This window comes from Balaenoptera physalus (genome assembly GCF_965194825.1).
Source record: "Balaenoptera physalus genome assembly, chromosome: 7".
NCBI lineage: Eukaryota > Metazoa > Chordata > Mammalia > Artiodactyla > Balaenopteridae > Balaenoptera > Balaenoptera physalus.
In genome coordinates this window covers 96247422-96275350 of record NC_138886.1, presented here as the reverse complement: position 1 = coordinate 96275350, position 27929 = coordinate 96247422, and the positions used below count along the sequence as shown (strand labels likewise).

Here is a 27929-nt window from a genome sequence, read left to right as displayed (position 1 = left end):
AACCTCTGGGGTCTTTCAGCAAAGGTTGGCAAGCTTCAGACTCCCATTTCCTGCCATTTCTTCCAATCCCCAGCAATCTTTGTGTTTTCAAGCAGAAAAAGAAAAATTCTCCAGTCCGTTCACTGCTGAATTCTAACAGGGTATGTGCTGTCCTCTGGGAACCGGAGCAAATTAACCCCCAGCACCAAGCCCCCCAAACGTACCCACCACAGTGAGCAGCATGTTGTCCAGGAGCAGAGCAACAAACACCACCAGCAACACCAGCTTCCGGGACTCTCTCCCCTTCTTCAGCAACCACTGAGGAACGTCCAAAGCTGCCCTGAGCATGCTGAGGGCTGTGCCAGGGGTGGCTTCTCTGCCACGTTTTTAGGGAGGATCTGGGAGAAATTCTGCCCAGACAAGTGAAACTCACTATTAAAATGAGAAGTACAAAGAGTTGCACGTGATAGGATGGTATTTTTGTTTGTTTTTGGTTTTTCTATATTTTATTGAAGTATAGTTGATTTACAATGCTCTGTTGATTTCTTCTGTACAGCAAAGTGATTCAGGTACACATATATATATTCCTTTTCATACTCTTTTCCATTATGGTTTATCACAGGATATTGCATATAGTTCCCTGTGCTATACAGTAGGACCTTGTTGTTTATCCATCCTATATATACTAGTTTGCATCTGCTAATCCCAAACTCCCAGTGATAGGATGGTATCTGAACCTTTTCCATGCCTGTGTCTCTGTTACTTCTTATACATCCGAATAACTCTACCTCGTTCTCAGAATGCCTTCCAAGGAAGCATTGCTGACCGGCTTTTTATATCTGAAATTCTACCTCACACATTAAGCAAGTTCTACAGAGATCACCTAGCTCTATATTTCTCAAACATCAGACATTTGCCCATCACCTCAGTAGTTTATGTCATATCTGAGGACTACCTGTATTGTTATTTACTTAATCTTTTCCTTTAAATCCACTCTTTTTAAAAACTGAAATACTATCGTTTAAAAAGATAACTTTATGTGCTATGCCAAAAAAATAACTGTCTATGTCTATGTACCACCCCAAAATAGCCCATGTGCCACAAGTGTTACCTGTGCTGCCCACTGAGAAACACTGACCTAGACCAAGGCTTTCATCTCACAGATGAGAAATCTGAGCTTCAAGAAGCTAAGAGATGTGTCTCAGGTCTCACAATCAGTGTCAAACTAGAACAAAATCCCAAGTTTTCTTTTTAACTTGCAGGAATGTTCCCCCCCATCTTCCCTTGCTCTATGGTACTAGAAACACACCTATTCTTTTGTTTAAGCTATAAACCCCTGCTCAGAAAGGTGTGCTACTCTGTGTAAGTAAAATACTAACTTTGATGATTCGTTTTCTACTTAGGATTTCATGTCATTAGTCAGCATTAAGCCAGAGTACTTTGTTAAACTTCAGGTAATAACAGTTGCTGGGAAGAATTTCATTTTCTTTTATGTTGTTTCTGTTGTAGTATCAACAATTCCAATCTCATAAATTTTAAAATAGATTAATGTCATGAAACATATCAGGCTCTAAAAAATGTATACCCTTTGATTTGGAACCTATATTAAGGAAATAATCAGAAATGCAGCCAAAGATTTATGTGTAAAATTAATAACTGTTGAATTATTTATGTTAGTGATATATTTTAAATGTATCATAAAAATGATACATTTTAATGGTGGAATATAAGTAGCTCTTAAAAACAATATTTTCAAATAATTTTGATGACTTAGAAAATACTCTTAATATGTTAAGAAAAAAAAGATATTAGATTGTATCTACAGCTTGACCTCAATTATATAAAAAATAAATATATGTGCACCATTTTAAAAGACTAGACTAGAAAGGTACACCCACAAGTGTCAGCTATTATAATCAATGACAAATTATCTTCTTTCTCCTTTTCTGTAATTTTGAGTTATTCCATAATTATTCTATAATTAACTACTTTCATAATACAGGAACTAAATAATTTTAAATGATTATCATTGGGGTTCAATATCAGCCTCAAATGTTGGAAGTATCCCAGCACTGAGCTACTCTGTTTTAAGGCAAGGGCTGGAAGAAGAACACCATCCACACTACAGTTCCAAGTGACCAAGGGGTGCCCATGGAACCAAATTTCCAGATCAGTTTTAACCAGAAAATGCATGCAAATCATTTAAGACCCTTCATTTCTCTCTATATAAGGAAAAGCTATATCTAAATGCAAACTGAGTTAGGATATATAAGAAATGCATACATAAGAATATAAGAAGAGATTAAAAGAAAAGCAATGGAAAACTAAAAGATGTAAAATGGAATAAAATAAGTTCTCTGAGGACAGACCAAAAATATTCAAGCAAACAAAACAAAACCAAAACCACAAACCAAACGAAACCAGGAATGTGTCAACAAATCAGTAGTAAACTTTAAAGTCATAATTCTGTTTTGAGAGAAACAAATTACAAGGAAGGATTGAATCTGTCCAGAGAGAAAAACATCTTACCTTAGAGCTCACCTTGTACAAGGTACTCAGTGAGGTATTGGCAGCTGTTAGCAGTTCAGCCAGGACAGGTCTCTGAAAGTGGATGTGCTGATGGATTTATTGCCACCTGTTATCTGGGGATGTCATGTGTGCCTTTTGTCCACAAAGATTTAATTGGAACCTTAGCTCCCTGCATCACAGGTAGGAAAGCAGCACTGAAGAGGATAAAGAGAGGGGAGAAATTATCCTAAATAAAGACGAACTGGGCTACACCGTTTTTCATTCATGCTTATCTATCATCAAACACATTAACGTTTGTCTGGGTCTGAATACAAACTGGAAGACACAAGGGAACAAGGGTACGGTTCCTCTCTCTTGTTACTTAGTCAAAGAGGCTCCACATACCCAACTGCTTTCAGGAAAGAAACAAATCTTACAACACCTGCAGGACCAAAAACAAAAGAAAAACAAAAAACAAACAAATGAAAAAAACTATGCATATTGTTCTCAAGTATAAAAACCCAACACCTATGGGTCTCTGTGGAAGCACAGATTGCGCACTTCCATCTTTATATCCCAATACTAGCTCAAAGCCTGGCACGTGGAAGTCTCCAGTAAATATTTCTTGTATGAATGACTGGATGGATGGTTACATGAGAGAGTATGGCTCATTGTGGAATCTTCGAGTGGCCCTATAGATCTATACTCTTAAGAAATTAAGAGTCATCAGTGGGGCAAAGAACATAAATAATTTACAAAAGAGCAAATGGAACTATTGAGCAGAGTAGCAGTGGAGATTTCCTAACTGTGGAATTTGTAGCCCCTCCTAATTGTCTTAATTAACTTGGGAACTTTCAAGTTCAGGCTTAAAAAAAAAAAAAAAAAAAAGGAAAGCGATTTAAAGGAATCCTGGAAAGAGAAATAGGAAGGAAGCAATAGAAATAGGAGGAGGGGAGTGTATGAGTTTGCTATTGCTGATATGACAAATTACCACAAACTTAAAGGCTTATAACAACACAAATGTATTATCTTAGAGTTCTGGAGGTCAGAATTCCAAAATAGATCTTATTGGGCTAAAACTCAAGGAGTTGGCAGAGGTGCAATTCTTCTGGAGACTCTAGGAGAGAATCTGTTACCTTGTCTTTTCCAGCCTCTAGAGGTCACCTTCATTTCTTGGCTCAGGGTTCCCTTCCACCTTCAAAGTCAGCAGCACAGCATTAATTGTCTCTCTCTCTCTCTCTTCCATTTAACTTTCTATCACTCTCTCTCTTAGCCTCTTGTCTCCCTCCTTCACTTAAAAGAACTCATGTGATGACATTGGCTCATTCAGATAATCCAAGATAATCTCCCCATCTCAAGATCCTGAACTTAATCACATCTGCAAAGGCCCATTACCATGTAAGGTAACATATTCACAGGTTCCAAGAATATGGTGTGGACATCTCGGGGGGAGGGAGGGTCATTATTCTGCCTACTGCAGGGAGCACGGCATACGGGCTCCCTTTCACTCCTGTTGCCTGAGCCTCTCTGAAAAGAGAGCATTAGGGCCAAAAGATAGAGGGGCGTATTAATAATAAAGACATTTACAAGATTCTGGGCATAAGGCAGTGTCATGCCGGAGCCCAGATGACACTTCTACCATGATGCCCTCCAGCCTAAGTACAGCTTTGGTACTCTGAGGTCTCAAGGCAGCCACGAGCAAAGCAAAGCTGTGTGTAGAGAGCATTAGCAGAAAAGAGCTCCTGCTGAGCACCTCCACAGGGAAGAATAAACTGTTTTGAGAGACCACCAAACTGCAAATGCCCCATAGAGTTGGAAAACCATGGTTTAGAGCAGCGGTCCCCAACCTTTTTGGCACCAGGGACCGGTTTCATGGAAGACAATTTTTCCAGGGACGGGGCCGGGCGGGGGAGGGGAGATGGTGTTGGGATGATTCAAGCACATTACATTTATTGTACACTTTATTTCTATTATTATTACATTGTAATATACAATGAAATAATTATACAACTCACCATAATGCTGACAGAAGGCAGAGTTCAGGTGGTAATGCGAGCGATGGGGCGTGGCTATAAATACAGATGAAGCTTCACTCACTTGCCCCTGCTCACCTCCTGCTGTGCAGTCCAGTTCCTAACAGGCCACAGACCGGTACTGGTCCGTGGCCCAGGGGTTGGGGACCCCTGGTTTAGAGGAGCTGAGGGCTTGAGAGACCATGTACTGGCTAAGAATCATCATACTTTGGGCATTAATAGAAATCATAGCACCAATAATAATAGCTATCATTTATTGAGCCCCCCACCACATAGCAGACATGTTTCTACTATATGCATATATTATACATTATATATATTTCAGTTAACTGTAACCGTGCTAGTATTCACAGGCTAGCCAAGTTTGGAGTGTTCTCATAAATGCCCATCACTGTTAATAATCACAGTGTTGTCTATCAAACAGAAATGAGGTCTTGGGACTTCCCTGGTGATCCGGTGGCTGAGACTCTGCGTTCCCAATGCAGGGGGCCCAGGTTCAATCCCTGGTCAGGGAACTAGATCCCGCATGCCGCAACTAAGAGTTCTCATGCTGCAGCTAAAGTTCCCGCATGCCACCATGAAGATCCCGTGTGCCACGACTAAGACCCAGTGCAGCCAAATAAATAAATAAATATTTTTTTAAAAAAAAGAAAAAAGAAATGAGCCTTTATCTTCCTCCTGTTTTATTTTCTAATGTTAAAAAATAAATAAATAAATAAGGACTTCCCTGGCTGTCCAATGGTTAAAACTCCAGGCTTCCACTTAGGCAGGGGTGGGGGTTCGATCCCTGCTTGGGGAACTAAGATCCTACATGCTGTGCAGCGCAGCCAGGAAAATTTTTTAAAAAGCTGGTGTGAATATGGGGAAATGTAAATTCATATACACTATTAGTGTGCAAATAGAAATAATTCTTTTAGAAAGCAATTTGGCTTTCTATCTCTTGTCTTTCTTTTTTTCTTCCCTTTGGAAGAAGTTCTTTTTTTTTTTTTCATTAACATATAGTTAATTTACAATGTTGTGTTAGTTTCAAGAGCAAAGTGATACAGCTATGTATATATGTACTTATATATATATATAATTTTTCAGATTATTTTTCATTATAGGTTATTACAAAACATTGTGCTATACAGTAGGTCCTCGTTGTTTACCTGTTTTATATATAGTAGTGCGTATATGTTAATCTCAAACTCCTTATTTATCTCCCTCCCCAATCTCTTGTCTTTCAAGTTATAAAATGTCCATATCTTTTAAACCTAGTAATTTCACTTCGTAGGAATCTACTCTAAGAATATAAAGTAAAATATGGGGGGAATATCACAGGTACAAAATTTTTATCAGCAGTGAGGGAAAAACTGGAAACATCTCAAATGTCCAACTGTAGAAAAGATTTAAGAATATGGGTTTGAAGGACTACCATGTTGCTGTTAAAACAGAGAAAAAAAGATTATTATGGAGGCTATATATCAACCTGGAAAAATTATATATGTTTATACCTAGATATTACAATGGAAAGTAAAAAGGTAGGGTATAAAACTTCATGTAAATTCACAGCAGCATTGTGCATAATTGCCAAAAGGTGGAAGCAACCCAAATGTTCACTGGTGGATGAATGGATAAACAAAATGTCATATTTGCATACAGTAGAATATTATTCAGCCTTAAAAAGGAAGGAAATTCTGACACATGCTACATGGATAAACCCTGAGGACATTATGCTAAGTTTAATAAGCCAGTCACAAGAAGACAAATATTGATTTCAATTATTTGAGCTAACTAGAGTAGTCAAATTCATAGAATCAGAAAGTAGAAAGGTGGTTTCCAGGGTCCGGAGGGAGGAGGAAGTAAGTTTTTGTTTTGCAAGCTGAAAAACGTCCAGAGATTGGTTGGTTGCCCAACAACATGTATATTCTTAATGCTACTGAACTGTCACTTAAAAATGGCTAGGGTAGGGCTTCCCTGGTGGCGCAGTGGTTGGGAGTCTGCCTGCCAATGCAGGGGACACGGGTTCGGGCCCTGGTCTGGGAGGATCCCACGTGCTGCGGAGCAGCTGGGCCCGTGAGCCACAACTACTGAGCCTGCGCGTCTGGAGCCTGTGCTCCGCAGCAAGAGAGGCTGCGATAGTGAAAGGCCCGTGCACTGCGATGAAGAGTGGCCCCCTCTTGCCACAGCTGGAGAAAGCCCTCGCACAGAAACGAAGACCCAACACAGCCATAAAGAAATAAATAAAATTTAAAAAAAAAAATGGCTAGGGTAATAAATTTTATGTTATGTATATTTTATTACAATTAATGTTTTAAACTTTATGTGCATTGTCATTATATATCTCTAAAAATTCCATATACATAAGACAAATGCACCTAAGTTATATTAGTGGTTATGCTAAATGGCAAAAATTCTAGGAGATTTTTTATTTAATATCCAAATTATAGTGGAAAAATTTTAAAATAAAAAGTCATGAGTAAAAGTAAGAGCTTAGTCTGTGTGTAATTAGACTGGTAGACTCTGAGCCCCCAGGACTAATGATTTCTAGCCAGAGCAGCCTGTTGAGAACAGTCTAGAACTGAAATGGAACTTAGAGGCTCTTTGACAGTGGTTCTGTTATCACTCCAATTAAAGTGGCTGGAACACAGCATCCTCAGACAGACAGCTTTTTTCTGCAGACCAAATAACACGTATAACCTAACTATACTTACATTTGGCTGCGGCTGATATGGCCTGCCAGAGTGGATGGTCCTGTGACTCTGACATGGAGGGTGCTTTCGTTTCTCCTTGTTTCCTCTTTCTCTTGCTGTACAGATATTTAACAATAAGTTCAGACTTCCTCTTATATCAAGAATATGTCAGTGTTCCAGCCTCAGGCTGGAGAGGTTTGGTTCCTGTCACAAGCTTCTGAAAAGAAGACCAGGGGATTTCTATCTTATGGCTATCATCTGCATGGCACTGTGGGCCCTGTAAGAGGGATCTGTGTCTAAAAACCTGGGAACTGCTGTGTCTCGTAAACTGAGGAAAGAGCTTGTTGCAGATAAGGGGAAACAAGGTGCTTTAAAAACTAAACTCAAAATGAGCTGGAACCTCATTGAATGTATTGTAGAGCAGCGATCCCCAACCTTTTTGGCACCAGAGACCGGTTTCATGGAAGACAATTTTTCCATGGACCGGGGTGGGGTGGGAGGGGGTGCTTCAGGCCGTAATGCCAGTGACGGGGAGCGATGGGGAGCGGCAGATGAAGCTTCGCTCGCTCGCCCGCCGCTCCTGCTTTGTGGCCCGGTTCCTAACAGGCCGCAGACCGGTAATGGTCCACGGCCCGGGAGTTGGGGAACCCTGCTGTAGAGAACTGGTGGCAAACTCAGCAATAAGTAAGTAGACTGGAGACAGGGAACCAGCATCCTTTTACCTCCCCACCGGCAAACCAGCATCCTTTTACCCTCAGGGATCTTGAGGAAATAGAGACTTGCTTATGGAGGCAGCAGACTCAGAAACATTTAAAGCCAAAGAAGGTACAGAATCTGCCCCTGAGAAACCAGCTTCCTTATCCCTAGAGCCAGGTCCCTTCAAACTCAGTCTGGATTTCCTTTGGCTAGGGCCACCAAGGGGAGCCTGCAGCTGTCCCATTACAATGTAGAACTTGGTAGGAGGATGCCCATGGTGGGTAGGACTTGCCCATGGGGGACTCTTCTGGCTGTGGCTTCTCACCTGCTACCTCAGTCTTTTTCTTTGATTCTTCAGTACGGACCTAAGCCTCATGTCCACACGCCTGGCTATCTGGAACTCTCTACCTACTATCAACACTCCTTCATCTTTTCTTCCCCGGTGAGGGCTCTCCTTTCTAATTCTTACTGTCTCTCATTATGTCATTTCAAAATCCTCCCTTAACTATCAAGTTTCAGCCTGGCCGTCTTCCCCTGATCATCAGAGGGTACCATCTCTGCCTAGTTTGACTCAAGCCTGCTCTGCTCAGGACACACAGCCTCAGCTACATTTACCAGTCAGCATCCCCACCTCCTTTCCTTTAGTGCCCATTGCATCTATGCAGGAGTTGGTTAAGAACAAAACTGGTCAATATAGGGGCAGGGGGGGACAAACGGATTATTATGGGATCATAATCATCTGTGTGCAATTTTTGAAACTTGTAAAGGACTATAGAATTTAAAGAATCTTTCATTCAATAAATAAAAATAGGGACTTCCCTGGTGGTCTAGTGGTTAAGACTCCACGCTCCCAGTGCAGGAGGCCTGGGTTTGATCCCTGGTCAGGGAACTAGATTCCACATGCCGGAACTAAAGATCCCACATGCCGCGATGAAGATCCCACCTGCCTCAACTAAGACCCCATGCAGCCAAATAAATAAATAAATATTTTTAAGAAAGAAGGAAAGGAAGGAAGGAAGGAAGGAAGGAAGGAAGGAAGAAAGGGAGGAAGGGAGGGAGGGAGGAAGGAAGGAAGGAAGGAAGAGAAAAGAAAGAAAAGAAAAGAAAATGTTAAAAAAAAAAAAGAACTCAAAACAAAACAAACAAAAAGAACAAGACTGGCCAAGAGCCAGATGCAGAGATATAATATTTTATGACATTTTTCCTTGAATTAGAGTTATCTGCTTCTAGACTGTAAGCTACTTAAGAACAGGTTTTTATCTTAGTCATCTCTGTATTCCACACAGCACCTGGCATCTTGCCTAGTAGAGATGCTCTGTAACTATTTGTTATTGTTATTGATGATGATAATGAACATTCTTGCCTCTCTAAGCATTAAGACTGGCTGAGGTATTGGAAGCCTGGAAAGAGACTTGTACTTTCCCAGAGCCTCATTGCTTAAGAATGGGAATAAGGAAATTCAACCTTCCATTAGAAATTCAGCTCCCAAACCTACCCATCCCTGACTGTGTGAGAAGAATTCCACAGGCAGGACTGAGAGTTTTAAAATCCACCACTAACCCTTAGAATCTTAGCCTCAGTCATGGCTTCTTATTAACTTTAATTAATAGACTAGAGTTGGAAAATCTACCATCCCACAAACCATTGATCCGACAGCCTGTGGAAATGTCCATGACTTTAGTGGGATATGAAAGGCCAGTGGTAAATTCTCATAGGAACAAAGGCCATGTTTTCTATAAATATCTTTCTATAAATACCAGGAAGCAGAGAAGAAGCACCTGAATTAGCAGGTTTTGGGTCCTGGTTCTGCCATTTACTAGTTGTGAGACTTTGGAGAAACTACCTAATTTTTCTGTGCCTCAACTTATAGAGTTTTTGCTAACTTTGCTAATTTATAGAGTTCCTGTGAGGATTTAATGAGAAAATTAACAACAAGCACTTAGAAGAATGCCTGCAACATCATAGTGCATAATATTAGATCCTATGCACTTATCAGAAAAACAGTAACACATTGACTCTGCTCTGACTGAATGACTCTAATTGTTGGGGAAATATCCAAACACTAAGTTCCCTAAAATAAATTCCTCTTCAAAATGTACTATCCACCATGAACTGCTTCAGAGGTGTTATGTCTTTCTAACCATGAGAATTTATGCATCTTGCTCAAGAAACACATGGGACATGCAATATTGCTCCTCTAATCCAAATTGGCCCCGAATTCTGTCTAACCAAAAAGATCTGCCTTCCTGTGGAGACTAATCTGACCTCGGTACATCCTAGCTGACCTATCTCTTACCAGTTAGACAATGTAGTATGTTATCCATGCTGTTTTACATATTCTCTCTGTCAAGTCACATGTGTTAATCTTGTCTCTACAATTTAGCCTTTAGCTCCTTAGCAACATACTTTACAGTAATGTCACCTTTGCTTTAAAGATGTGACTCAGGCCCAGAGACACTGTCTGCCTGAAGACACAGAGCTCGGCCCAATGTACTTACTACTTGAGAGCAAGAACATGCCCTCTAGTTCTTCTGAGGTTTTCCAGTGCCTAGCACGATGCTGAGTGCATTATCAATGCTCATTCAATATGCATTTCTTTTTTTTTTTTAATTTATTTTCGGCTGTGTTGGGTCTTCGTTGCTGTGTGCAGGCTTTCTCTAGTTGTGGCGAGCGGGGGCTACTCTTCATTGCAGTGCGCGGGCTTCTCACTGCGGTGGCTTCTCTTGTTGCGGAGCACAGGCGCTAGGTGTGTGGACTTCAGTAGTTGCAGCACCCGGGCTCAGGAGTTGCAGCACGCAGGCTCTAGGGCACCAGGGCTTCAGTAGTTGTGGCACACGGGCTCAGTAGTTGTGGCTCGTGGGCTCTAGAGCGCAGGCTTAGTAGTTGTGGTGCACGGGCTTAGTTGCTCCATGGCATGTGGAATCTTCCCGGACCAGGGCTTGAACCCATGTCCCCTGAGTTGGCAGGTGGATTCTTAACCACTGCTACACCAGGGAAGTCCCAATATGTATTTCTTGATAAAAAATGTCATTCAAGCTTTCACTGCACTTTCCCAATGAGTACATCCTAAGTAAGCAAGGAAATAAGGCCCTTTTCTGGCACTGGTCTGACTGATGTTGAGATAGTACAGGCACATTGCCATGACACCTTAAGAAAAAGTGGAAATGATCCAAATTAGAATAAATCCTTAGAATTTTTCCTGAGAATCCCAGATGTTCCAAGTCCAGCTTGTCCCCAGGTCATCTTTGCAACTAAAGAGGGGGCTTCAGACAGACACCAGGTCAGAGCCTGGGTCTTGGATTCTCATTTCAGATCATCAGAAGCCCCCACCTGTCTTAGAAATAATTTGGTCTTCCAAAGTTCCCCTACATGGGGACAGAACAGCCCATCTGTAACTAGCCTGCATCAGAGGGAATCTTCCAGACTTATCCTAATGTGTACACAGCTGACAGAGCCAGAACTGGGCAGCTAAGGAGGCTATGGAGCAACAAAAGGCATGGTCTAAAGTCTAGGTAGGTTAGATTGTCTTCCTAGTCCTGTTACTACTACCTTGCTTCTGGAACTTGGGAAATCACTTTACTTCCCGGAGCTTCAGTTCCCTCATTTGTAAATTGGAGAGTTAGGTCTAGTTGATTCCCAAGGTCTATTCCAAGTCTAACAATCATAAACTAGTCTTAAAGGTAAAACAATGAGTTCTCATCGAATGTTGACTCTGTGTCACCCTTCACTACTTTCTTTGCCCCAAATTCCTTCCAGGTCTCTGCAATACAGAACTTTTCATTTGCCTGACCACACGCTTATTTTACCACTAGTTGAAACTGCTGCCTGTTAAAAAGAAAACTGTAACATTTTAAACAGAAGTACCTTAATATTTCTAATTTTATTTCTGATTAAAAAGTGTAATGTAGGATCATACCAATAAAATGACAAATATAAAGAATGCAAAACATCCCATAACTCAGAGATAGATACTGGTAACATCTATATATCTTTCTTTCCAATAATTTCTCTAAGGGTATATGTATACCTATAGATAATAGAGATTATACTGTGTATGACATTTCCTATAGAATTTCTACTCAATACTGTATTGTGAAAATTTTTCCCAGGTTTAAGATATTCTTCTGTCTGTCCTAAAGTCTGAGTAATATTTCAACAAATAAATGCATCAGCAGTTATCCAACTGATTCATTTTGTCTGGAACATTTGGGATGAGAAAGGGCTATCTTGATCTGGCAACAAAAGAAAGTCTTTGACAAAGGGCACCCGGAGTTTCAAGACACTTTTTCCCACTACCAGAGAATGATACAGCCAGCACCTGGTAAGGGAACTTCCAGCCATTGGCTTCTTCTTGGGTTTATATGCTTAAACATTGCACTGTTCACACTTAAGCAGTCATGTTCTGATCATAGGGGGCCCTCTGCTGTCCCCTTTCTTTCCACAACACATTAGGGACCCTAGCGACAATGAAAGTTACATGAAATAGAACAAGAGATCTCAGTTTTCAGGAGGTCAAAGTATAGTTTCCAGCCTATAAAGCTCACTCTGCATCTGATGGTCAGAATTAGAAAATACCCAACACAGAAAGAGAAATATATATATATATAAATTAATTAGCTTCCTCTCCCATCTCATGCTGAAATTTTTATGTTGATGATCTTACACTGGTTTATGCCTTGTTACATGGAAATGTACAGACCTAGTGATTTGATTTGCTGTGGTTTGTCTTCATAATGTTTTTCTTGATGAGGATTTTCCAGCAAATGAAGAAAGACACACATTATATGGGGAAAATTAGGTCACTGGCATGAGCTTTTCTTCCCCTGCCCTTCTATAATTTTCTTCCTCTTAATCATTTGTGAAAAAGAGTAAGTGTTTGCATTTCTGTTTGCACTGTTGATTTCTGGAATCCTTCTTTTAAATTCTTGAGAACTATGGCAAGAAATCTTCCCAAATGACATATGGAGACTCAGAGACAAAAGGAATTGGGGATTGGCTCAGGGTCACACTGTGCATAAGCGGACAGTCAACACTGAGACTGGGGCTGGTGACTCTGAGTCTCATGTTCCAACCACATTCCCTGCTGCTGAGGCCAGCTGGTCTTGCATTCTTTGGGATAAAATAAGGATAGGATTTCAACAAATGATAAGAGGACAGTAACCACTATAAAATCTGATAGGGTGAGTGTTCCTTAGGAAAAACCCTCCATATAGAAGTATAAAATTAGTGGAGAACTGTTCATCCTTAGGAAAGGAGAACCCCATTTGTGTTCATCTACTAGATATTCATTATGTATTATGTGCAAGTTACCTTGCTAGGTACTATAGACAGAAGACACAAGATAATTATAAGATATAGTCCCTGCTACTTCCCTGTTAGAGTAGTGGTTAGGAATCCGCCTGCCAATGCAGGGGACACAGGTTCGAGCCCTGGTCCAGGATGATCCCACATGCCACAGAGCAACTAAGCCCATGTGCCCCAACTACTGAGCCTGAGCTCTAGAGCCCGCATGACGCAACCACTGAGCCCACGCACCGCAACTATTGAAGCCCACGCACCTAGAGCCCGTGCTCCACAACCAAAGAAGCCACTACAATGAGAAGCCCGTGCACTGCAATGAGGAGTAGCCCCTGCTCGCCGCAACTAGAGAAAGCCCATGCGCAGCAACAGAGACGCAACACAGCCAAAAAAAAAAAGAAAGATATAGTCCCTGCTTAATACAAACTAGTCAGGTAGCTATGCCATTTATAAAGCTCTTAGAAAAGAGCCTGACACATAGTAATTAATATGTACATGATTGATCAAAGTATACAATAACAATGCTAGTTAAAACATATTTAGCCCTTGCTATTTGCCAAACACTTTCCAGTAATCTCTTTTAATGCTTATAACAAGCTTATGAAGAAGGTAGTATTATGATCCTCAGTTTGCAAATGTGACCTAGAGACAATAAACAAATAAATTTTTGTTCCAGATCATAGAACTAAGAAAACCAGGACTTCACTAAGTTGTCTGGCTCCAGAGCCTCTTAAACATAATACTGTATTCTACCCACTCCCCAGATGATGGTCTCTGTGTGAGTGTATGAGATTGGACATTTAACATTCTAGAACAAAAAATTAGGCACCCCGCTACCACAAAGCCCCACAATATCAATTATTTATATCACTGCACTATGTCTTCTGATTATTAGCCGTGTACAAAAGTGTTGCAATTGGTCTATATCTGTTTTAGCTCTTTTCACTCACTATTATTTTATATAAATAGTTCCATACACTTAAATTCCACTAGCTTATACATCACATGCATGCCAGTAGCCATTAAATATAGAATCCTTGTCTAGTTCATTATTGCTAGATATTTAGGTTGCTATTTCATTTTCACTATGATGAATAACCATATTGCCATAACAAGCTGTAAACATATTCCTTTGGTTCATAATCCCATTATTGAGATTGCTCAAATTATTGGATCAAACACTATGAACAGTGTTGTAATCCCCAACCCATACCAGGTTGCTCTCCAGAAGGACTGGCCAGTTTACAAAGCCAGGAGAAACGTGTTGGTGCATCCCTTAGTCCCTAATCCTGCCAATGCCTAAAAAAAGAATCACTGGGTTAGTTTTGCTAATTTAACAAATACAGTAGAGCCGCACGCTGTTCCAGTTTGAATTTCTTCATTATTAGGGAAACTAAGATTGTTCCATAATTTCCTACCTATATTTTTCTATGTATAGAATATTTGTTTTACCCTGTCTTTCTTATATATTAAGGAAATACTTTTTTAAAAACCATGAGGAACGGTGTATAAATATCAATGCTCTAAATAACTGAGAAATTCTCATATTCAGTTTCACTTGATTAATATTTTTGAATTACCTCAACTCTACACAGATACCATCATAGGACCCTAAGACATTATAAAATTAAAATAACAGTAATTGTCTAAAAAGTTGGAGATGGTGCCAAGTAATAGCAGATATCTGACAGTACTGTACAGAAATATGATTCTATAAATGGAAATATCACTTTTCCAATTACTCAATGATGCTCAGCTATTTTGTTTTCTTTAAGTTTCAGGCTTCTGTGAGAATCTGACAAAAACCTACGGGTCATCTCCATGAAAGATACCCATATGCATACATTTTGCACAAGGTCTCATAGATTCTTGTTTTCTTATACTGTTGACAACTTTTTTTTGGGGGGGGGTGAAGTAGAAAAGGATAGCTTTATTGCTTTACCAGGCAAAGGAGGACACAGCAGGCTCCTGCCTCGAAAAACTATGTGTCCCTACTCTTGACAACTTTGGACATTAGTTAAAAATTATAGTCAATCCCATGAATTAAAAAATATTATCATATTATTTCACCTTTTTTTTTTTTAAATTATAAGACATACTAAATGATGCTAACTCTCACTCAAAATTAAGGAGTACTTGCTTCAGTGGTTTGGTTCAAAAGGGCTATGGGTATATATACCAAAGGGCATGGAGATGAGATGCCCCTAAAGTAGAGTTTAAATAACTAAGTAATGATCACTTCATTTGTAATATGACACCATCATATACAGTTCAACCCCTACAATTTTCACCTATGTAAAAAAGCTTATTGTTTTCCATTAAGCATATATCTTCCCATTATATCACAATGGTCTTCTAATGGCCAAATAAAATGGATACTTGTAGTATTCCTATTACTTCCCTTCTCGTCAGTTTTTGGCATTAACAGTACAGTAATCCCTCCTTAAGATTTTCTCTTCTTTTTGCTTCTAGAACATGTGCTCTGCGTTCTCTCCAACTCTAATATCACTGCAAGTTTGATTTGATTACAAGATACTCTTCTTGGTACATCCCCTCACCTTAGTGATCTCTTAAAAGTTGGCCTTTAGTATCTTCCACAATACATCACACACTCTCTGGCTTATCTCTTCTATTTTCATATTACTAACATGGTGATAAGTTATAAATTTTGATCTTGACTTAGCCCAGATAGCTTCTCCTGGGATAGTTACCTATTTAGTTGAATAGAAATCTCATTCTGAATATTCCACAGGAAACTTAACAGATCCCCAGACAATTAGCTTTTCTCTTTTCCTCCTCTACCACCAGCAAAATTCCTCACTTCCTTCTCTGTGTTCTACCCAGTAAACAACAACACAATCAACCAATCACTCAGGACCCAAGCCTGGATTGACACCTTCCACAGCCAGCTAATCATTCTTGCATCGGTTCTATCCCTTAAATAGTTTTCAAATACATCCCACTTTGTCTTTCACACCACTACCACCACCCTAAAACAGTCCAATGTTTTTTGACTGGACACATGAGTGAACGTATTGGAAAGGAAGATGATAAAGTGAGAGAAATGATGGCACACGGTTCCCCACGTTAATATCCACTAGAAGAGGTTTTAGATTCTGTTTTTCAAAGTGTTTTTTTAGAACTTGAGTTCTCTTCATTCAATGTCATGAAATGCCGTTGACGTTTTCTTGCACGAAGTTGCCTTTCTTCCCTCTCCCTCCTTTCTTCTCCTTCTCCCTTAACTCTTGCCTTTCTCTGGATCCCTCTCCCTGGCCCGCCGTCCTCCTCCCAGCACGCTGGTCAGCTCCTCTCGCGGAGGGCGCGGGTTTAGCCCCGCCCACGCGGAGCCCAAGTCACGAGGCCGCGGGCCGGGTGCAGCTCAGTAGGCGGGGACTCCTCAGCGCGCATGGGCGGAGCGGGGCGCGGGCTGCCCCAGCTATATCTGCGCCTGCGCGGCGCCGCTGCGGGGCCAGTCGGGACGGAGGAGACAAGATGGCGCTGCGGGTGATGCGGGGCATCGTGAACGGGGCCGCGCCTGAGCTTCCTGTACCCACCAGTGGGCCCATGGCGGGGTCTCGAGAACAGGCGCTGGCAGTTAGCCGGAACTACCTCTCCCAGCCTCGTCTCAGTGAGTATCAGAGAGCAAGACGAATCCTGTCTTTGCTCTTAGCCCAGCCCCTTGCTCCCACTCACCTGCTTAGCCAGAGGGGTGGGATGGGGGGATTGTTTTTCCCTCTCGCGTCCCCCTACTCCGACGTCTCTCTCTAGAAGGCGACTTGAGTGTACCTTAATTTCCGTGCCAGGGGTGGGCTAAGGGGAAGAGCACCAACGGGAACTTTTTCCTGGGTTGGTGGTCTCCTGGCTATTGCCCCACTCTCTCCAGTTTCCCGAGGCTGGAGCATGCTCAGGCGCTTGCTTCCTGTCTCTGAGCGAAGGCCACTTCTTGCCACTCTTATCCTAATCTTCTGCTGACCTCATTTGGATCTGCAGGGGTCGAGGGAACCGCCCCTCGCCTTCCCCCTGCCTCGGGTGTGGACCTCAGGGCAGGTCCTGAGCTCCTGCCGAGGGGGACGATGTAGTGTCATCGCTGACGTGCTCAGGCCTTTCGTGGATGGAGGTCGGGCCCACAGCCAGAGGGAAATGTTGTTCAGTGGAGAAGCTGCTCCGCAGGAGGACACCTAGATATCAGAGAAAGCTAGAGCTGAGAAGTACCCTGCGGGTCATCTAATCTAACTCTCTCATTTTACAGTGAGAAGCCTAAGGTTCTGAAAAGGACAGGGCTTGCCAGGCTTTAGACCCCTAATTACTGGCAGAGCAGGAAAATTCCAGGTTTCTTAATTCTTGCTGGACCTTTTTCTGCCATTAACTTGAGTGCAAGGCTATCTTGGGGAAGACAAGTAGCTTTGCCCATATTATGTAGCATATATGCAAAGCATATGCATAAGCACGTTTAAGTGTTGTGATTGTAAAAAGACCTTAATAAACCAGGCTTAAGTGGACTGTTCAGCAGTTCTGAAAGAAATGGTTCTTGATTACTAAACAATAAAATTGTGTAGCATCAGACCTCTTAACAGTTTCCTTAGGAACCGGGGATGAGCACTGGAAGTAGACTCTTTAAAACTTAGGAAAGCACCTGATGTTTTCCAAGGTGGTGAGACTGTATTTGCACCCGTTAATTGCCACAGTACCTCTTGGTGGGTGGCTCATTGGTTAAAAAGAATTTCAGATGAAGGGTTTCAGTCCGGGCGCTCTCCTGCCTGACTAATCCCATCCTCATCAGTCACTGGGTCAGGTCATGTGACAGCACTGCAGTGTAAGGAAGAAAGAAAAGACTTGAGTCTATGGTTTGCAGAGATGTGGTTTTTTTTTTTTTAATTGAAGTATAGTTGATTTATAACGTTGTGTTAGTTTCAGGTGTACAGCAAAGTGATTCAGTTATATATATTATATATGTATCTATATTCTTTTTTAGATTCTTACCCATTAGAAGTTATTACAAGATATTAAGTATAGTTCCCTGTGCTATACAGTAGTTACCTGTTGGCTATCTGTTTTATATATAGTAGTGTATATATTTCAATCCCAAACTCCTAATTTATTCCCCCCCCCATGTGCTTTCTACAGTGGGAATTATTTGCATTAGAGAATGCCTGTTCGGAGTTTACATGAGCTGAATGTTTCAAGAAATTGACAGATGTTGTATTCTTACGACAATAAATTTGTGCCTAACAGTTACAAATACTCTTTTATGAATTGCATTTGTATGCTTTGCTGTTCTTTGGGTAGAACAGATAGACATTAGTGGTGCTTCTAGAAAAAGATTATAAGGGGCAGTAGTCATTTTTCCATATAATTATTCACTCAATCTCAATTCAGAGTATCAATTGAAATAATAACATAGTTTAAAGAGTACTCCATGGTTGAGGTGGTAAACCCTTAAGGGAGATGAGTATGATTTCTCAACATTCTGTGTGTGCTTAGCCAGTGACTGAAGAACTTCTCCAGATGAGATTCCTCCTGACAAGATTGTTGCGACATAATGCTTAAAACTGAAACTTTAGGGTTCAGGAATCCTTTTTGTATCCTCAGTGCCTAGCACAGTGTTGGCACATAGAAGCATTGTGTTTTGTAATTGTATAACTTGCATTTAAACCCCTTGTTCTAATAGTTTAGTATATGGATCCTTAATGTGGATGGAACCAGAGTAGGGAGTTGGGGTACTTGGTTTGAGTTTCACTTCTGTGTCTGGGTTATTCTAAAAAGCACAAATGATATCATACTTAGGCTAACAGCTAACTGCATTTGAATGTCATCTTTTTCCTGGATTGCCACATTCTTGATTCTAGTTAACACACTTAATTTGCTTCTGAATAAATATTAACTTCTTAATTTTTCTGATTAAAGATGGATGTTACCATCCTAGGTAAAAAGTTATAGTTATTTAATGTGTGCTTTTTGAACAAAGGAATGGAATATTGGCAGCTCCACTGTACAAATTGGATCCTGGTTTTAAAAAATTTCAGGATTATGGGGCCGTTAACAAGAGATGGAAAATGAGATATGCAGGCTTGAAATAATCTTGAGCACATTAGTTGAATTTCTAAAGTCACAAGGAAAGAAAACTTGATTTCCTTTTAAACTTTGAGCAAGGTTCAATAATATACGCAGAGCTTTTGGATGTTAAACATTTTGGATTAGATAATCTCCTTTGTTCTTGAGATCCTAGATCAACTAATCTTACGTTTCTTATGTCATAAAGCAGAGTTAGCCTCAGTGAAAAGTCCAGTAAAGGAATGGTCGGCCTGCCTTTTTCTAGAACCTCTCCCTCCTTGCCCACTACAAAGTGTGGGTCTTTACTTTTCTTGCACAATAGAAGACGATTGTTCTGGTTTTGTTTTGCTAATAAGGTGGAGGCTGAAGGACTAGATCTCTTATTGTGCAACAGCTGTCAAATTTTCTCTTTGGAAGTTTCACAATCATTAAGTAGTGTTAGTTCTGTTGAACAATCTCATATCCTATAGGAGGAAGAGGATGTCATCTAACAAAATATGTGCTTCTTAAAATCTTTGTAGATTTTGGGTTTTAAATGTTACTCCATAAATGTTTATTGTCTCCATAAATATTCAGGATCAAAGATGTAAACATGTGTCTGCTGTGTTTTCAGAAGTTCTGATCATCCCCTGCAGACCCAAGTTCTTCTTCATTTGGAATTTTCAAGAGAAGAGTGGTCATTATTGTTTGTAAACAGAAATATTTATGTAATTTGTGAATGGGTATTGACTTTTTGAAGAACAGCTTTATGTCTTTGGCAGCTTTAATCTAAAGTGTTGTCTCTGCTTTGGGCTGTTAATACTAATGGTGAGAAAAGCTGGGTAAATATTGTTGAGAGATAAAATGTGGTATTTGATATTATTTTCTCTGCTTGTTCCCCCCCAGTAGTTTTACTATTGTGGAAAGGAGCTATAGTTTGTATATAAACTGTTTTCTACTCCCTATTTGTAGTCCAAGTGCTAGGAACTGTGTTATCTCCATATTTTTAAGTTATACTGGAGACTAAGGGTCATAGAGTATAAACCTAGAATTGGTGGGGGTGGGCCACAAACAAACAAAAATAATTTTAATCTTGGCTCTTGCATTTAGTAACAGATTTCTCATAGATGTAGTTTAAGTGTGGAGTAGGTCTATCAGCCTTGCCTACCTCCCAGTGTTTTGTGAAACTGAAAAGGTAACCTATCTGAAGATGCTCTGTAAAGTGTGAAGCAGTTTTCGTTTGGTAATATTTTTTATTTAGTTTGGATTATAACATTTATTAGTTTAGTTTGCATCCCATTTTAATTTAAACCAAGCATGTTGCTTAACCTCTGGTTTGTATCTGAAGTGGTCTCCTCATGCTTTCCAGTGACAGAAAACTGCTGAAGCATCTCCAGTAGTTTCTTCCTTTACTGGTTTAACTTTTCTAGTGGCTACACCCCCACTAGAGAAAGATTGTTTTTCAGTAATGATACAAGAGTGCCTCAGACCACAAAAAATGACCAGTTCACTTTTAGAATTTGAGCTGTAGCACAGAGTCAAGGAAAAAGTGACTGGAGGCAGACTATGTAAGTTTAGATCCTTAGGCAAGTTACTTAATTTCTGAGAATCATTTTTCTCTTGTAAAACTTGGAATAATATTTGTTAACTCATAGACCTGTTATGGAGATTAAAAAAGAATTCCTGACAAGTACTTTTTAAATGTGTCTTGGTAGTTTTGTTATTAATTAATTCCAATGGTTACTAGCTTTTTTAAAGGCTACATACATTGTTGCAAATTTAGAGACTGCTTTTGATGAAGTAGAATCTTCTATAGTTGAAATCAACTTGATTCACTGTTTCCGGGAAAAGCAATGACTAGCATTTCTTTTTTCTTGGTCATGCTTTTGCCTTGTGACTGGCAAAACTTCATAATTTGAACGGGCTTGAATTTAAACATGAGATTCTAAAGGATCATTGTTGTAGAGGTTAAAAGTTCAAAGGAGATGCAAATCTTGTCCAGAAAGTAAAGAGAATTTCAGAACCTGAAGCATTTTACTGATGTTACATTTTATTCAAAACAGTTGCCTGTAAATCTCAAAACTGAATTCCCATGCCCCCAACTGGCCCACTCCCTACGCCCATTCCCAGCTGTTTAGGTTTTGAAAAAGTCTGTGTTTCTATAGTTTTAAAACCTGGGTGCCAAGAAAACATGTTTCTAATGTAGTTCACTTTGCCTATCCACATAGCAATTTTAGAAAGTAATTGAAAACATATTTGGATTCTTTTAAAATGAGAACAATGAGGGAATTCCCTGGAGGTCCAGTGGTTAGGACTCGCATGGCGCTTTCACTGCCATGGCGTCGGGAAGCTAAGATCCTGCTAACCACGTGGCGAGGCCAAAAATAAAAATAAAATAAAAGAGAACAATGAAGAAATTGTTTTAGGGGTAGGACTTATTTTTAAGAGTGTTAGATTATTTTAAAACAATGGGGAGGATTAACATAAAAGTAGCAGAATATATGACAACTGGGATATTTATTTGTAATTATTTATTTATTTATTTTTTGTGCTGTGTTGGGTCTTCGTTTCTGTGCGAGGGCTTTCTCTAGTTGCGGCGAGCGTGGGCCCCGCTTCATCGCGGTGCGCGGGCCTCTCACTATCGTGGCCTCTGTTGTTGTGGAGCACAGGCTCCAGACGCGCAAGCTCAGTAGTTGTGGCTCACGGGCCTAGTTGCTCCGCGGCATGTGGGATCTTCCCAGACCAGGGCTGGAACCCGTGTGCCCTGCATTAGCAGGCAGATTCTCAACCACTGCGCCACCAGGGAAGCCCCAACAACTGGGATATTTTTAATAATCTTGGAGGCATGATTAATTTGTTTACATTGCCATCCATTCAAGTAACTTAACATTTAAAATTTGTGACTTACTTTTTATCTCAGGTTGAAAAACAAAGAAGTAATTAGGAGCCTCTGTTGATCATTACAATTACAAATGTATTCAAGCAAATATTTAGTGTGAGGATTTAAAGGTCCTCAGTATGAAAGACTAGGGTTCGTGACAGTGCTCGCCTGCCCTGTCTCAGTGTTTCTACCAGGGCACTTGCTTCCTGGCTAAAGAAATTATGTTTTTAAATTCTGAAGCCCCTTGAATGGACAGACTGGTTATTAAATGGTTTCCTCATTCTTGGGAGTCTACATTCATGCCAGAAATTTCTGTCTAAGACATCATAAGAAATCAAGCAAGTGAAAAATTCCCAGTTGGTTGACAGCTTCTTATACATTATTTTAGGTCTTGTAAACACTTACTTCATTTGTTTTTTCAGCTTTTCTGATCATGAAATTTAGTTAATTCTGGCATTGTTAGAATTGCTTTCCTGACTGTTCTGATGTATACCTGATTACCATTCATTATACTCGGCATGTATGTAGGTGTGATACAATTCAATGACAGCTACCTCCTTTCTAAAATGAGAGATTTGGGTAGTTTGTTGCTAGGGCATAATTTGCGGTAGAAAATATAAGCTTCTACAATGACAGTAACGTTTGACTTTTTTTTTTTTTAAAGGATACTTATATGATCTCTGACCTTTCATTCCATCCCCCTTCATAAACTCCTTTTTTTTTTCATAGTTTTTATGATACTATTTAATCATGGCATTTTATCTTAACAGACTACATTTTGTCAGATTTCTTTTGTGAGTTTTGTCACTTCTGCTTAAAGTTAAGGATTCCCTTCTTCTCTATCTACTTTGCTAAGTGCTACCTTTTCTGTAAAGCTTTTTCTTTTCTCTTCTAAGTGAGAACCATTGCAGGGTCTTTCCTGTGCTCCCACAGACCCTCAGCACACCTCTGGTAGAGCCCTTACCTCCCCCTTCTCCATATAAAATTGTGAACTCTTGTGGGAACTCTCCCTCTTTACCTTTGTTTTTGTATTCTGGGTCCTTGAAACAATGTGACTTATAGTAAGAATTAAACATGTTTTTGGTTTGATGAAGGGGATTATGAGAAGTTGTACAGATGCAGGCATATTTTATCAATTCAATGAAAAATTTCATACTTTTTGAGTGTTCCATATAATAATAGATACGGTAAAGTAGAGAGAGGTTCTTTTTGGTAATACCAGAGAGATCATTTAGACTGTTGTCCTGTTTGACAAGAACTGACTTTTTTGTGTTTCTTTCCAGCATACAAGACGGTATCAGGAGTTAATGGTCCACTAGTGATCTTAGATCATGTTAAGGTAATACCACTATCATTATCGTCTAACCATTTATGAAGTTAAAAACATAGTATTAAGTACTGTTTAGTACACTTTAAGTTTTTTGTTATGATTCTTTTAAGCCATTCCTTGGTCGGAATGTCAGTGCTATATGGAGACAAGAATTTTAGGTCCGAAGTCAGAAGATGGGATTCTAGTACTGGATCTGTTGTGGATTCTGTTTGTGGCTTTGAGTCCCTTGTCTGTAAAATTTAAAATTTTATTTGTTTGTTAATCATACCTCACAGGTTTATTAGGAACACAACAGTAATATTTGTGTGTTTTATGACTTGTAGGATATTATTTAGATATACGGTATCTTGTGGCTCTTGTCATAGACTACTGTGTGTTCTAACTACTTGTTACACTTTTGTCTTCTCTACTAAATTTTAAGGTCTTTGAGTGAGTAAACAATGTTACTTTTGTCTTTGAGGGCCTGACACTGGTATTCAAGTAATGAATAAACAACAGATTATCTCAACAGTGACTAAAACCATAAAGCAGAGAAAAGTTTTTACTTAATAGTTTGTTGAAAGACTCTTTAGTTACATGGGTTTTTTTTAGCCACACCTATACATAAGAATTATCTTAGAAAAAGAGGCATAGAATATAGTCTATAATTGAATAGACTTCATTCACCCTGGGTGAAGCCTCCTGCCTGAGTTCAGTGATTAAAATATCTTCAGAGGAGATAATTTGTATAATATGCTCTGTAGAACAGTAATTCTGCATTGGTTGTTGTTGGGAGTGGACGAGGGGGAAAGGTACACAGTTATTAGTTTGTGGAGAGAAGTAATGGCAGAAGTATGTTTGGCATGTGGCCCCCCTGGAAGCAGAAAATAAATTGAAAACCATTTCTTAAAAGAAAGGGCAAAGTGCACTGTCTCTTCAGCTTTATCACTAAGATATTTTTGTGCATGACAAGGTACCTATACAAATTAATTGCAAGATTAAGCATATAGCTTACTCCTGGCCAGTTTCATACTAGTCTGCAGTTTGATTCAAAGCCTCAGTATACAAGTTGTACAGGGTTTAGGCAGGTGCCCGTTAATATTTTGTGAAAGGATGAAGCATACACTTTTATTTTTGGGGGAAGTATTGAAAGCATTATTTGCTTCTTTGTCCTTTATTTCTTCTTTTTTATATACTTTTTATTAGATAAAATTTTTGACTCATATTTTAAAAATATGAAGCTTTTATATTAGTAAATATATTTTCAAAAACAGTTAAAAATATTCATGCTTCAACTATGTTAAGTGCTGAACTCAGCACCAAAAATACACAATACAAATACGTAAGTGTCTAATTGGTAAGTGCTATGAAGGGTGAGTGCAGGATGCTATGAGAGTCAATAGTGAGAAGGACTTAGAAAACATCTTGGGGGAAATAATTTTAAGAAAGCTGAAAAAGTTTTATTGAATGTTTGTTTGGGGTATAACTCCAGCTGAGGAAAAACTGGTAAATAAAGTTTATGTAGTTGTAAGAATGGCTTTATACCACCAGATTTAGAGTGTTTTTTGTTTGTTTTTAGTTTTTGGCTCCTGTTTTTAACTTAAAACATACACATAGGATCAAGGAATAGATAATTTTATACAAATTGTATCAGAATAGATGATGATGGAGACTGCTGTCCAACTCATTTTCTGAAGGTAGCACATCTTTGATTCCCAAACCAGACAAAGGCTAGTATCAGAAAAGAAACAATGTAGCTAGTCTCATTTACAAGCACAGATTCCAAAATTCTTAATAAAAATATTCTCATGTATTGGATATTAGCAAAAATACACTTTAAAAACTCAACAGAATTATGACAAAGTAGAATTTATCCCAGTAATACAAAGATGATCTGATATTAGCAAATGTCAGTATAATTCAGGTCATTCATAGATTAAGCTAGAAAAAGCTTATGCTCTTCTCAGTAAATACGGAGTATGTACCTGATAAAATTACTTGTTTCTAAAAAACAAAACAAAACAAAAGAAGAAGGTGGTCTTAGAAATAAGGGCTAGAACAAACGTTTCAAACCTCTTTAAGGATCTCCACCATAACCTACAGCAAACAGCGTACTTAAGGAGAGCCTCTAGCAACCTTCCCATTTAAATCAGGACCAAGGTGAGGACCCCTGTTGTCAGCACCGCTGTCCGTCTGTGTTCTGTCTCTGCGCTTGGCCCCTGATCAGTGCTGTGCGGAGAAGGGATCACAAGGAAGAGGCACAGCTGTCAGCATTTCTCGGCGGTATGATTAACTAAACAGAAAACACAAGTCATTCAGTGGACAAACTATTAGAAACAATGGTGTAAAACAGTGTTGCCGGATACAGAGGATGTCTATAGAAATCAGTAGTGTTTTGTATGCCAGAAGTAACTACTAGAATAATTAGGAACTTTTTACAAAAAACTGTGAAACTTTGTTGAAAGACATAAAAGAAGACTTCAAATAACTGGAGATTCCACATTCATGAATGGAAAGACTCAGAATAGAAAAGATGTTGATTCTCTCCAGGTAACAAAATCAGTTAGAAATACAGTAAGAATAAAGATTTGGTGAGGGAGTAAGCAGATAGTTCAGTGGAGCAAAGTTAAAATTCTTAAAACCAACTCTCCTCACACCTGAGAATTTGACTTGGTAAATGATAAAGGCTACATTACAAGTCTTGCTACTTGTAGCACAAATATTTACTCAGTAAATATTGTTGGGGTATTTGGCTTCCTGTATGAAAAATAAAGATAAAAATGAGAAAAAATTACATACCAAAAATAAATCCAGATGGATTAAAAACCAAAACATGAAAAACCTATTAGAAGACAGTATAGAAGGCCATTTTTATGACTTCAGATTGGAAGCTTTTCCTACACAAAAGACACAAATCATAAAGGAAAACAAGTAATTTTATTGCAAAAACTTCTGTATGATAGGATAGCATAAACAAAATTAAAAGACAAGGAAGACTGGGAGCAGATATTCGCAAAAGGATTGATATCCAGAATCTATGAAACTTACCTAAAAGTAAATAAGAAGAAGCAGATGTAGTTGAAAAGCGAGGAAAAGATATTATTAATAAGGCCATTATAGGAAATGAAGTCTGAATTGTCAGTAAACATGAAAAGATGCTCAATATTAGTAGAATCAGGAAAATGCAGATTGAAAGATACTATTTTTTATTTTATCAAAATGGTAAAAATTAAAGTTTAATAATGTAAGATTGGCAAAGATGTAGGGAAAAGATACTTTTCTATCCTACTAGGGAGTTTGTAAAGTAACAGGTTCCTTTGCAGAGTAATTTCACATAACAATGGACACAACCTATAGCCCGCCACTACGGAACCAGCTACCTTAGGGAAACTTAGGCCCACATGTGAGAATGTTCATTGCAACATGTTTGTAGTAGTTTAAATTTGGAACAGCCTTGAACACCAGTGGTAGAAGAACAGCTGAATAAAATGTAGTGTCACCTGATTTTATTTTAGCTATATCTGTTCTAACATTGATTCTAGATGCCCATTTATTCATATTAGCATCTCCAGAATCAAGTGTCCTACAGTCAGTGTTGATTCACAGATGCATTGGCAGATGTTTTCCTTCACATCACACAATGTAGTGATGCATTTTTCAAAAGATTCTGTTCATCAAATAAGGTAAATATGACTATGACAGATCCAAAACATACGGTGAAGTGGGAAAAAAACGAGTTGCAGGATGATACATTTAGTATGTTGCCATTTAGGTAAGTGAAACACTACAGTATATTTTTGGAAACATGCAATTTAAAATATTAAAAATGGATTAGAGGAATACATTTCTGGTTAGGAGAATTAGATTGAGGAGGGAATATTAGCATTATTTTTTATAATAGTAATTATTTTATTGTTCAGTTGCATTTTATTCCTGTCCTCCCAAGGCACAAGGTGATTACACAGCCCAGAAGCAAACATCATTTCTGAGTAGTGGGAACATAGTTTTTTAACTTTCTGTAGTCTCAAAGCTTAAAAACATACACACAGAAGGAAAGAATTTAATTGCCGTGGTTTCATAGATTTAAGATCCTTCTCTCTGTACCTTATGCTGTGTTTGCCAGTATATGTGCCAGTGATCAGTGTTCTAAGGACTTAAACTACCTGAGGATATTCTAAACTCCGGATGTATACCTGTGTGCTTCGGGGAGGTGTGGGGTCTGCATGTGCATACGTGCTGTGAAAGACAGAGAGCATATAGAGTATTTTGAGGAGCTTTTAAAATGTTGGTTATTGAGCCTTTATTTTTTTCCTATTTAGTTTCCCAGATATGCTGAGATTGTGCACTTAACACTACCTGATGGCACGAAGAGGAGTGGGCAAGTTCTAGAAGTTAGTGGTTCCAAAGCAGTGGTTCAGGTAAGCATCGCTTTCAAAACCTGGCCAGTTGAACGTTTTTCTGATCACAGCAAACATAAGAAACACCAATAGTTCTTTTTAGTAATTATCACATAAGTATACAGA

The 27929-nt window shown here is 39.2% G+C and overlaps 2 protein-coding genes across 3 annotated transcripts in view; one reads left to right on the top strand and one right to left on the bottom strand.

Moving 5' to 3' along the window:
- The window catches only part of SLC18A1 (solute carrier family 18 member A1), a 29141-nt gene extending 22679 nt beyond the window's left edge, over positions 1-6462 (bottom strand). For both annotated transcript variants that reach the window (XM_082470013.1, XM_082470014.1), the window contains exon 1: positions 204-6462. In XM_082470013.1, the coding sequence (XP_082326139.1) occupies positions 204-327 (124 nt within the window). In that variant the 5' untranslated portion in view covers positions 328-6462. The remainder of the gene's footprint in view (positions 1-203) is intronic.
- A 10173-nt stretch (positions 6463-16635) lies between these two features.
- Positions 16636-27929, top strand: part of LOC309664400 (V-type proton ATPase subunit B, brain isoform) — a 32009-nt gene continuing 20715 nt past the window's right edge. Inside the window, exons 1-3 of the mRNA XM_082469710.1 lie at positions 16636-16814; positions 23381-23436; positions 27726-27824. Of these exons, the coding sequence (XP_082325836.1) occupies positions 16679-16814; positions 23381-23436; positions 27726-27824 (291 nt within the window). The 5' untranslated portion in view covers positions 16636-16678. The remainder of the gene's footprint in view (positions 16815-23380; positions 23437-27725; positions 27825-27929) is intronic.